Source organism: Centruroides sculpturatus, unplaced genomic scaffold (assembly GCF_000671375.1).
Source record: "Centruroides sculpturatus isolate CEXI.00-Female unplaced genomic scaffold, Cexi_2.0 scaffold707, whole genome shotgun sequence".
In the NCBI taxonomy this organism is placed as follows: Eukaryota; Metazoa; Arthropoda; class Arachnida; order Scorpiones; family Buthidae; genus Centruroides; species Centruroides sculpturatus.
In genome coordinates, this window is record NW_019384935.1 from 137,064 (window position 1) to 150,599 (window position 13,536).

Sequence of the window (13,536 nt, forward strand, 5' to 3'; positions counted from 1 at the left end):
ATACATACACAGAAGCAAATATTTATAATTTTTAAAGGTAAGAAATAATAGTTTATAATTCTTTTGGTAAATTAAATAATTATTTAAGCGAAAAAAAATGTGAAAGTAGAGCTATTGTATAACATAGTAAAAAATTATTAAAGGTTTTTATACGTTGTTAATTGGGAGGAAAAAAAAAAGTAGAAACGGGACTAAACGCGCCATTTTATTCATTTTTGTCAAATAAGAAATGTTTTGGTAAATTAATTAATTAAAATCAAAGTTATAGAAAAAAAATGAAGAAAAAGAAAAATTTCACTTATCGATAAATGGAAATGAAGGGGAAAGTACAATTATCTGAGATTATATTTATCGTAGCACTCCCTTCACAAATCACTTTTCACAAATGACAATTTGTAATTATCATTGTATTGATTAAGTTTTTTTTTATGTACATGTACAGTAATTATGATGGTGACTTTAATGTCCAGTCATTTATCGAGATTTGTGACGAGATTTATAAGCAGACATTATCTGATGAATGAAATAGGTTAAGAGGAAAAATATTTTATATTAACGAAATTAATTGTTATATATATATACATATATTCCAATCTTTAAATATTATTCTTTATGGTCCTTCGAATGATTGAATATATTCGGATATTACACTTATCACGTCTTAAATCTTAATTTAAAATCTTTATAATGTTCCTACTGGCATGTATATTCAGTCAATGATGCGAATTAGCAATGATAAAAATTGTAAAATTAAACGTGCAAAAAATATCTAAAATAAAATTATTCAAATAAGAAAAATTCATAAATTTACTCATATATATTTTTATAATGTTCATAGTTCAGAATTTAAAAAACTTCATTATCGTTTTATTAATATTTATTATGCTAAACTTTATTAAAATTAAGATAGACTCTGTACAGACACACAGCCTGACTACCCAACTGCCCGAGTGAATCATCGACACTAATTAATGCTTTCAGCATTGTTGCCGGTACGCATATAGATATAATGCGAAATAATACTCTCTCCCCATTTTTTTTTAATCTAAAAATATTACAAGAAAACAGATTTATTTCGAATTTAATATTTACTCTTGTAGCACTTTATCTTTTGTATTTAAAATACAAAATAACTTATATTATCTTTGCATATAAATGAAGTAGCGGCTGAAATTTAAACATTTCGAGTTAAAAACCTGAATAATTTAGAAATTAAAAAAGAAAAAAAATACTTCTAAGTTAAATACTCGTTCAAACAGTGTAATGTGGGATATAAAATTACAGCAGATTGTATTTTTTTTTTTTAATTAGAGAGTATCTAGACCGTATTCAAAATATTCTTTTCGGCATTACTTCAGCAATTCGTGCGCTATATCATATGCATCATTAGCATTTCGATATGCAAAGTGAAACCAGTATAATGCAGCAGATCATTTTCTGCAAGAAAACTTATTATAAACAGGAAGAAAAAAAAAGAAATAAATAATAATAATAAATTCTTCTTACCTTCGGGTGGGCACGTTTTGGAAAGGCCACTTTAGGGTCAATCTATAAAGAAAAATAAATTTGGAAAACATTCAAAAACGTATACATTATAAAAGTTTTACTTATTTTAATTTAATATGTTTATATTTATTATACCAGATGTAAGTTAGTAATTTAATTAGAAAGACTTGTAGATAGAACGGATTTAACATAATTGAACATGTTGATACATGGAAAAGTATAAAGAGAAATCTACAAAGAAGGGAAAAAAACACTATAAAACTAGACTTATATATAAGCTATATATATATATAATATTTTTCTTTATACACCAGTCAACTTCTACACGTTATTTCTTTACGACACAAAATGATCAACGTCATAGAAAACAGTTCCTATGTTATAATTAGAACATAGTTTAAGGTAGTTAAAGTAATCTGTTTTTCAAAAATCTAATTTTATGTTGACCGAAGCTACAATGACGCGATTACACGTTAAGTTATAATGAGATATTAAAGGAGTCTATTTGTAGCTGTTATTTTTAATAAGAAAGGATGAAAAAGAAACTTCAAAATGCACTTAAAAATATTTAGCCAATATTATAGCCACTTATGATAATATATTAAATTATTACGGTTAACAAGCTTTTATATAGAGTCTTTAATATATTATAGAGATAAAGATTTTAATTTAGAAATAATTAGGAATTAAATATAAACATTTCTGTTAAGTTATTTGCAATGAAACACAAATATAATTTTATGGAAGGATTCGTTTTAAATTGTATTAAAATCATAATTGTATCATCTATTCGAAAATTAAAATATTGATATTTCATTAATTTTAAATGGATAAAGATCTTTTACTGTTATTTCCGAACGTTTCTGTGTACTTTTTTCGAAAAAGGTCAGCGATTTAAATATAGAAATAAAGAAATTATCTGCATTTTTTTATCTCTCTCTCTCTTTCTCTCTTTAAATCTTTAAATCGAAAATATAAGAACAAATGATTCTCATCTTATTACATTCGTCCCTTCAAAAAAAAAAAAAGTAAAAATTAAATTAAATTTTTACAAAAATAAAAAAGAAAAAGAAGTTTGATTTTCAAATTTTTTGTTAATTATGCAATAAAACTTATGTTTCTGCCAAATTTAAAATTTTTAACTTAAAGGAAGTTGGAAATAAAATTGGCACGTAAGTAAATAAGTAACATACGTGCACATAGCAGTTATCTAATTATGAATTAAATTTACTCTTATTTATATTTTATAAATAATTACACTATTTAAATATAAAACCATTCATTAGTTAAGTAAATGTGAAAATTTCAATTTCAATTATAATTTTAACGTGTTTAGGTCTACCGAAAAATTACATTCGTGGATCGTTTTTAAAGGCATTTATAGGCTTATTTTATAATATTAATTTTATTTACTAAATTAAAGCTTTTTTAATATAATTTTTCTATTATCTTTTGCGGTCTTGATCTTCGATATCTTTCATTGAAGCAACGATTTTCATTTTAAAATAATTAGATCGCCTTCCTACATTTAAATGTTATAACGTGTTACTTGTCAAAAATAATCTAGCTTAATATTTCGAAATTTTAAGTATGAATTTCAACAGATTGTTAAAGCTTTACATTATAAAAATCTATTTAAAAATTTAATAAAGTCAACCAAGACCTATTCTAAAATATTGGCTATTCTAAACTTTCAAAAGTAGAATATTTATATTCAAATTTCCACTGTCCAGATGGCAAAAATTGCTGGTGTTATCGAAAAATTGATAAATTTTACTCATTTTTTAATTAAATAAATATAACAACATATTGTTAATACTAGGCTTATAGACAATTTTAATAGGTGACATTTTGGAAAGTTATTATGAAACACTGAACCCAATTTCCTTAATTTATTCTAAATTAGATGCTAAATGAAGTTTATACTTCATAAACTTAATTATGATCACTAAACAACTAAAGAGAGACATGAAAAGATTTATAAATGATCTTAAAGCTCAACTTGGAGATTTTAGAAAAATTGATAAATTTAATTTTGTGATTTTTAAGAACTTAAGTGATTAATTAGATGCATTAAAATAATTTTGAATTATCATTCATTTCAATTTAACTAATACCATCGAAATTTGTAGATTTTTAAATTTACAATTAATTTTAGAACAACGATACTTTAACATTTTTAAAGGATATTCTTTTATTAAAATACTTGCATATTCAAATACTTTACTGTTGTTCAGTAAAATACTTACATATTCAAGTTTGCGAAGAGGAAAAAAAAAATTGTTAAATAATTCTTTGCTTCCAACCTACTTGACTTTAAATGGAATATTTACATCATTTTTATTTTTTAAAGTGTATTTTTGAAAAGAAAAATTATCCAGTTTATTGTCTAGAATAACTTATAAGTATATACTTTAGTTATGCATATATTAGAATATAAGCTAATTGTTTAACGTGCAAAATACAGAAAATTTTTGCACTAAAATGTTCAAGATGGCGAAAATGAATAAGTGTTTTAAGATCAAGATGCTCAGAGACGAAATTTTCATATAAATAGCTAAAATATTTATATCATGTAGCCACGCACCAGGTCTGCCATGGTTCAGGTACAGTACAGACACACACACACACACACACACACAGTCGACTACATCCAAGCATATAGTTATATTTAACTAGATCATTGTGTACTTAACCAATCGTTAAAAAAACGTATTAAATATTCAGATATTGTATCGAACAAGAAATACACCGTAAAAATGGCGAGAGTTAATCAATTAGGTAAACACACATTTTTGTGACACATAGTTTACTGAGCTAAGATAAATTAGTCAGTAATTACACAATCTACTTCGAGCAGTTAACTGATTCATTTCCAATAACTTGTTTTTTATATATATATATATATTTTAATCTTCTTTTCCTTCCGATGAGTCGAGTTACTATGGTAACGGAGCGGGTCGAAGTGTCTGTCTTTGACGAAAAACCTTCCACCCCTTTTGAAATTCAAGTTTCATATGCAAAAGTATGTATAACATTAAAGTTATATCCTCTTTTTGTATCCCGCTCAGAGATATGGACAAACTCATTCAGTTTTAAAAGATAAATGGGGTTACGCTCACTGACAAGATATTTCTCATCCCCGAATTGATTTAAATGCTAAATAATAGCTAAGAATGATGATTTTTTTTACGTTTTATTTTTACAATTAATGCATTTTTAAAACGTAAATGTTGTTGATATGGTGGAGTGTTTGTTTTAATCCTTACTAATACGAGCGGGGAGGGTGAACGACAGGAAAAGGACAGCTTTCCCCTGTACGGGGGAACAAAGCGCAGTTGGTAGTGTTCGACTTTTCTTATCGATTCAATAATTCGAAATGTGGAATAAATAATCATTGAAGTGGAAGGGCCTCCCTGCAGGGAGAATTGGAGAGTTAATAGGCACTCTGGGTTTTAGATCTAGACTATTTAATTGCAATTTATAGGCCTTCATTAATTGTGGAATTTCTCAAAACTTCTCTCTCTCTCTCTTACCATTACTAGTATCCCTTTAGGGAAATCTAAAACAAGAAGTCAGTCTCCGTGATGATAAGAAGGATAAATCTTAACATCTTTGCCGAGAGAAAATGTCCCCTTAGTTTCTTTAAATGAAAATGATCCTTCTCCTCACTCGTAGATTTAAGAGAAAAAAGAAAGAGGAAGGATATATTCTGACACATTGAAATCATCCCTTCGTGGTCTCTCTGGGCTCCCACTTAACTTCTCAGCGGGCTTAGGATCGATCATAAGACTAAATATTTTCCTAGAAGGAACTCAATTTTACTCAATAAACATTCCAATAAATGTTCATTCAAAACCGGACCATGAGATATGTGGGGTTCATCAATTGGCTCTATGTCACATGATATAACCATTGAAATTGGGAAATGGTCAAAATTTATACTCTTTCACCTAAAACGTGTTTCTAAATTCAAACAGTGTAACTGAGTTTACTGGATAATGAGAATATTCGTAATATATATAATATAAAATATCTAGAACAAATAATTACTTTTTAAAATGATTTCCTCAATGTTTATAATAAAAAATTTATATATCGTGAAAGAATACGATAAAAAATTTGTTAAATGCTTAGTAATTCATGTAAACGCATTCGTTAGGTATATAAAAAGCAATTAATTTTTAATTTATAATTTGATAGAAATAAATTCTTTTAGAGGAAAGTAGACTTTTAGAGCTAACAGACGAGCAATTTCTTTTTATGCAATAAAAAAAAGCGTCAAAAATGGAATTTCACCACGATAAAAATTTATTTTTTTATCCCGTTTTAAAAATATGTTTAAAAATCAGTTTAGAAAAATACGAATTGTTTCCATCTAAAAAGCATTCGAATTTTTTCTTTCGGAAAAAAAGTAAAGTAGATCTCATGTTGTGTGCGGATTTCCAAGAATTGTATAGCGTGCACGTATACAGAATGTGAATACCAATACTTTATACAAATAGGTCTATTTACTGCATAAGGCCAACTACCCATGCTACGGTGCTAGCGACTTGTCTAGTTCATATTTTAGTTAAACTAAATGCGAGTCATAATTGTGTGAATCGCAGATGTTTTAATTTTCATAAAAAGAAAGAGGAAAAAAAAAAAAATTGAAAAAATTTTCTGTAAATAATTTTCTCTTAAAATTATTATATATAAAATAAATAAATTGTTTAATTTTATTAGAAATTATCTCATTTACTTTTTAGATTTAATAAAATTATAACGACTTGGTTATTTACTTAATTTTTTAGTCTGATTAAAAATGTCGATTTTCTACTAACTTAAATGGAAATTTTTCGATTTAATTTTTAATATATAATAATATTTAATAGTAAAAAAAACATATAAAATATAAGTACCTTTTTTCCATCTAATTCATGTGGTCCAGTGGCTAATACTTTATCTACACTGGAAGGGTCTGCAAACGTAACAAAACCAAATCCCCTAAACAAATAAAAAAAAAGTTTATTAAATATTTAATAAATTTAACTTATTTAACAGAAAAATAATTATTTCGACTTTAAAATTCTGTTTTTTTATATTAAAAAAATATATCGTCGTACAGACACACCGCCTACCTCTAGATACATAAATATATGAATGATTTTTAAACTAATACATAGGGATGCTTACGTCATAAATGACATTGGAAGACTTAAGTAATAGCATTATTTTGGACACGACATAAGTTATCTTTAAATCCCTTTTATTATCCTCAATTGTGTTAACAATGAAAGAAGTACACATTACAAGAAATCCGGATACGTTTAAGGACATTTAACATTATAATACATTACTGGACTAGAAAGAAATTTACTCGTTATAACCAGTGTATATAATGTGTATACATTTTATAAAATGGAAACAATGAATTACTTATTTCAAGCTGGTATTAAAAGTTATACATGAAATCCTTCCTGATAAATATTATACAGTATGTATGCTGAGTTATATTTNTAGAAATAAATTCTTTTAGAGGAAAGTAGACTTTTAGAGCTAACAGACGAGCAATTTCTTTTTATGCAATAAAAAAAAAGCGTCAAAAATGGAATTTCACCACGATAAAAATTTATTTTTTTATCCCGTTTTAAAAATATGTTTAAAAATCAGTTTAGAAAAATACGAATTGTTTCCATCTAAAAAGCATTCGAATTTTTTCTTTCGGAAAAAAAGTAAAGTAGATCTCATGTTGTGTGCGGATTTCCAAGAATTGTATAGCGTGCACGTATACAGAATGTGAATACCAATACTTTATACAAATAGGTCTATTTACTGCATAAGGCCAACTACCCATGCTACGGTGCTAGCGACTTGTCTAGTTCATATTTTAGTTAAACTAAATGCGAGTCATAATTGTGTGAATCGCAGATGTTTTAATTTTCATAAAAAGAAAGAGGAAAAAAAAAAAAATTGAAAAAATTTTCTGTAAATAATTTTCTCTTAAAATTATTATATATAAAATAAATAAATTGTTTAATTTTATTAGAAATTATCTCATTTACTTTTTAGATTTAATAAAATTATAACGACTTGGTTATTTACTTAATTTTTTAGTCTGATTAAAAATGTCGATTTTCTACTAACTTAAATGGAAATTTTTTGATTTAATTTTTAATATATAATAATATTTAATAGTAAAAAAAACATATAAAATATAAGTACCTTTTTTCCATCTAATTCATGTGGTCCAGTGGCTAATACTTTATCTACACTGGAAGGGTCTGCAAACGTAACAAAACCAAATCCCCTAAACAAATAAAAAAAAAGTTTATTAAATATTTAATAAATTTAACTTATTTAACAGAAAAATAATTATTTCGACTTTAAAATTCTGTTTTTTTATATTAAAAAAATATATCGTCGTACAGACACACCGCCTACCTCTAGATACATAAATATATGAATGATTTTTAAACTAATACATAGGGATGCTTACGTCATAAATGACATTGGAAGACTTAAGTAATAGCATTATTTTGGACACGACATAAGTTATCTTTAAATCCCTTTTATTATCCTCAATTGTGTTAACAATGAAAGAAGTACACATTACAAGAAATCCGGATACGTTTAAGGACATTTAACATTATAATACATTACTGGACTAGAAAGAAATTTACTCGTTATAACCAGTGTATATAATGTGTATACATTTTATAAAATGGAAACAATGAATTACTTATTTCAAGCTGGTATTAAAAGTTATACATGAAATCCTTCCTGATAAATATTATACAGTATGTATGCTGAGTTATATTTAATATAATTTAACGTTAATTTTATATTGAATAAATAAATAAATAAATAAAATTTATTACTGATAAAATTTCACTTAAAATTTTAAACTATTTCACGAATGAGAAATTTCTTTTTATTTGTGTAATTTCCGTTTAATTTAACTCCTTTTCCTTACAAGAATTTTTACAAATGAAATTTCTTTCTTTGGTTTTTTTTATTTTTATTTTTATTTTACAAAAGAAATAAACATTCTTTCATTGATGAAATTTACAGCGAATTCCATTTATTTTATATATTTTATTTACGATTAAATGAAATTTATAGATATAATACAATCAAATTATATAATGAGGAATATAAAGACAAAACCAGTATAATTTTGTACTTATTACATAGGAAAAGACTGTCATTAAATACAGAAAACTTTCATGGATGAAAAAGCATATATATATATTATTATTAAACACTTTGAAATTTTTATTTGTTTTTAAATTTTTTTTTAATATTAAAATTACTAATGCATAAATTTTTCATAAAACATCCAAACGTGAATTATAGCCTTTAACTTCTATGTATATAAAAAAAAAAAAGAAAAAAAAATTAAAGTAAATATTTTTAAGTACATTTTTAAATAAAATNTATATCAGGCTAGTTGATACTAATATGAATATATAAATATAAAGCATTAAATTTATTTATTTATTAAATAAATTAAGTTTTTATTCATTTATTTAAAGAAAAATCTAATTTATTACAGGCTCAATCTTTATCACAACGTTTCCTTCCAGTTAACTGATCTATTTAGTTTTGACCTCATAAAATAGTACTAACCTACTTTTTCATAATTATATATAACATCTCTTATGTTATCTACTAATGATAAGATCATTATCACTAATGGAGCGGGGTATAAATACAATGTAATAATAATTGAATAGTTTATATTATATCTAATGATTTTAGCCATGTTTGAAATACTATAAAATTATCTGGACTACATAATTTATATAAAAAAATATATATACAAAAAGTTAAAAAAGTTGTCTTTTTGCAGGAACCAATGTAAATAAACTTTTTAAAATAGCAAACACGACATTAAATTAAAGAAATAAAAAAAAAACACTGCTTCTTAGAAATTTCCTGACGATTTCTTATTGAATGGAAATAAAATATGACACTTTAAGGTTATTGCAACATGCCAAAAAAAATGAATGTTCTAGTAACTGAGTTGAAAGAACGCAGGTTATTGGTTATTAAATTTAAGGTAACTTCACATCATATATAAGATGCGCTTCAACTAGCACAACTTACAAATAAAGAGAAGATGAAGAATGTTGTGAGTATTTTCAATAAGTAACGTAAATTAAGCTAATTAGAAAATACTTAAATGTAAATGTATTTAAATCGAAAAATAAATTATAGTATTAGTTACATATAAATTTATATATTTGAAAAGTTCAAGTTTTAACATAAGTTTAACATAGTAAACAAATTACTGATTTAAAATGTTTTCATGTACGCAAAGTAAATATTTTAAATATACTTATGTTATTCCCTCTTTCTGTCTTGTGGGCACTAACAGGGTTTTTTAATCATATCTATTGATATTATGGGTTTAGTAAGGCCCACAATAGAGCTGTTGTGTGGCGCGGGATGGGCTCACATACGCAGAACATATCACCACCGAAAAATTCCTATGAATTGTTCTCACGGATTAGAACCCAGTTCATTCAGAGCACCTCAAATTCTCGGCTATTCGTTCAGCCGATTGCGATATTCATCTTTTGGTAAATTAAATAATTATTTAAGCGAAAAAAAATGTGAAAGTAGAGCTATTGTATAACATAGTAAAAAATTATTAAAGGTTTTTATACGTTGTTAATTGGGAGGAAAAAAAAAAAGTAGAAACGGGACTGAACGCGCCATTTTATTCATTTTTGTCAAATAAGAAATGTTTTGGTAAATTAATTAATTAAAATCAAAGTTATAGAAAAAAAATGAAGAAAAAGAAAAATTTCACTTATCGATAAATGGAAATGAAGGGGAAAGTACAATTATCTGAGATTATATTTATCGTAGCACTCCCTTCACAAATCACTTTTCACAAATGACAATTTGTAATTATCATTGTATTGATTAAGTTTTTTTTTATGTACATGTACAGTAATTATGATGGTGACTTTAATGTCCAGTCATTTATCGAGATTTGTGACGAGATAAATGACTGGACATTAAAGTGTGACTTTAATGTCCAGTCATTTATCGAGATTTGTGACGAGATTTATAAGCAGACATTATCTGATGAATGAAATAGGTTAAGAGGAAAAATATTTTATATTAACGAAATTAATTGTTATATATATATACATATATTCCAATCTTTAAATATTATTCTTTATGGTCCTTCGAATGATTGAATATATTCGGATATTACACTTATCACGTCTTAAATCTTAATTTAAAATCTTTATAATGTTCCTACTGGCATGTATATTCAGTCAATGATGCGAATTAGCAATGATAAAAATTGTAAAATTAAACGTGCAAAAACAATACTTTAAGAGCAGTATTTTGAAATTATATTCTGCTAAATACGCTATTTTTAATTTTCTGTTAAATTTATAAGCTTATTTAATTAAGATGCGATGATTATTAATTAAATGTCGTAAAACATGCGATTCGATCCAATCGATTAAGGATTAGGAAAATGTTATTCACAATTAAAATTAACATCAACTATCGCACAATTAAAAGGATTTAGAAAACACACAAAATTCGTATTTTCGAACGGATTTAGTTCAATTTAGAGTCAGCAAACTATAAATTAAACCAAATCAATGCAAGTTCAATCAGGAGGTGGAAGATGGAAAATGCAATAATTGTATCATGTCAAATTATAAAGCAATTTATTTGCTATAATTAAATGATAGCCTATATTCATAACATAATAAACAGCTAAGATTTGAAACATTTTATTCTCGTCCGACACTCGACCAAAATCGATTTAGCCAGAAAGCGTGAAAGGATACGAAGTCATGCAGAAGACTACTTGCTGTTGGGATTTTGACTCAGACTTATTTCATTAACATCAGAAACATTGTCAGATGATTACAGATGGATGGTGAACAGTCAATATTAACATTCTCTCATGAATTAATAATATCTAGTGATGTTATTACGCCATTGTTATGCTCTCGATGAACACTGAACACTTGAACACGGTTATACATAGGCCTTACAAATTATTTAACAACTTGAATAATATTGATACACCCAATTAAACAAGGAAATTTATAATAAAAAACATTTTTTTTAAATCTAAAACTTTATTAATTCATATTGATGAGCATAATAAAAGTAATTAAAATAAAAATTTAATTATATATAAACTATTCTGAAAAATTGGGAACAAGTTCTCTTTAGAAATCTTTATTTATTGCTTGGCTTTTGTTTTAAATTATCCACTTTTTCATTAGACTAATACAAAAAAATGCATTCATACGGAAAAGTTAAAGTTGAAACACAACAAATACCATTTTATTTTTTTGAAAAAAAAAAAGATATATTGAATGTATAATATATTCAACTCAATCAGAAAATTGTTCAAAAATTATTTATTTTCTACACTTTTCCACTCAATGTAAAATTATTTTTGAGCTTAATGGAAATTTCGGAAATGAAATTTTGGAACTAGAAGTTTAATAATGTTCTTACTGATTTAAAAGAATGTTTATGTTTACTGGATTTTTTTATAAAAAAAATCGAGTTTAAAGCTTTGTAAACAAGTTTATTTACAGTTATTCAACATCTTCATTTCTTCTATGTCTTCACAATAAATTTCTCCAAGTAGAAATTTATATCACTTCATATAATCATTTAAGACTTTTCCTTCGAATGTTTTAAACATAAACAAATATTAGCATATATTTTAAATCAAATTTAATAACGTAAATATATAAAAAAAATAATAATAATAATTTTTTTGCTTTTATTATAAAAATTTTTATAAGTAAAATGCGATTCCAATCTCTTAGTTTCATTAGAACGAATTATTTTCCATAGAAGAAAATGATTTAATTAAATGAAATAACTGTTAAACTTATTAAAAAAAAATTTTTTTTTTTTTGCTCTTTCTACTCAAATGTTTTAAAGTTTAATTATTCAATGGTTTAAATTTGAAAAGTAGTTTCATAATTTAAAAAAGTTTTAATTTAATTATAGAATTGTTCAATATGAAATTTTAAAAACAAAGAATGCTCCATAAATTTATTGAGTGGAAAGATTAAATGAAGAATTCTCTGTGGATTTTGTTTCTTAAACCAGTCTACAATTACATTAGAAACTACTTATGCTTTAAATGAAAGACCGCACTTAATAATATAATTAAATACGAAGCCAGAATAACAAAAATCAGCTAACTTATACAGTAAGAAAATTATATATAAATATATTATTTAATATTAGAAATAGTACGTTCATTAATAATGAACAAAGTTAAAGCTAAAAACAGAAAATGTCAATTCATTAAAGCGGAACATTGAACACAATCATAACTCAATCAGAAAGAAAAAGTTCTACACAAGTAACTATTTGATGATGAATAAAAATTCAATATTGAACGATAAAATATATTGGACTATACTAAAAATATATGTTAAATATCGTCAATAAAGTAAAACGATGTTGAATCTCTCCGACATCATTTTTTGACTATATATTGATAAAGTTATGAATAAAATAAAAATGTTGATACTCGCTTATATTCTTCTTGAACAATCAATAACTATAAAACGTAACGGTAAAAGTTCGAGTAAAAATATGTAATTTTTACATAGAAAAATAACTTGAAAAACTCGTGCCAGAATGGCAGACAATCACTTCTCATTAAACACATATCAATTGATAAAAAAAAAAATAGGCAAGCTCTTAGAATATAACTTGGATCTTTTTAAGCTCATAGATCTTTATATAGGTTAAAATGTAAGAAGAAAAAAAAATATTTTTTTTTAACATTTATTATATTTTGAATGAACTTAAACTTCTTCGGAAAAATTTCCAAATTTCACTTTTATATTTTTCTTTATTATCTTTCTATTATGAGTTGGAGATAGATTATTTATTAAAGGTCTTTTCGCAGTTAAAATAACTTGCACGATATTGTAGAACGTGCGAGTTTTACATGATCCGATTATCCACCTAATATATATATATATATATATATATATATATTTTCCTAATTCAGAAACG

At 25.1% G+C, this 13,536-nt stretch overlaps 1 protein-coding gene across 1 annotated transcript in view; it reads right to left on the minus strand.

Moving 5' to 3' along the window:
* LOC111632062 (RNA-binding protein Musashi homolog Rbp6-like) overlaps nucleotides 1-13,536 on the minus strand; it is a 71,981-nt gene that overhangs the window by 48,216 nt on the left and 10,229 nt on the right. Inside the window, exons 4-5 of the mRNA XM_023376418.1 lie at nucleotides 7,714-7,798; nucleotides 1,507-1,548 (exon numbers count right to left, since the gene is read on the minus strand). Coding sequence (XP_023232186.1) covers nucleotides 1,507-1,548; nucleotides 7,714-7,798 — 127 coding nt within the window. The remainder of the gene's footprint in view (nucleotides 1-1,506; nucleotides 1,549-7,713; nucleotides 7,799-13,536) is intronic.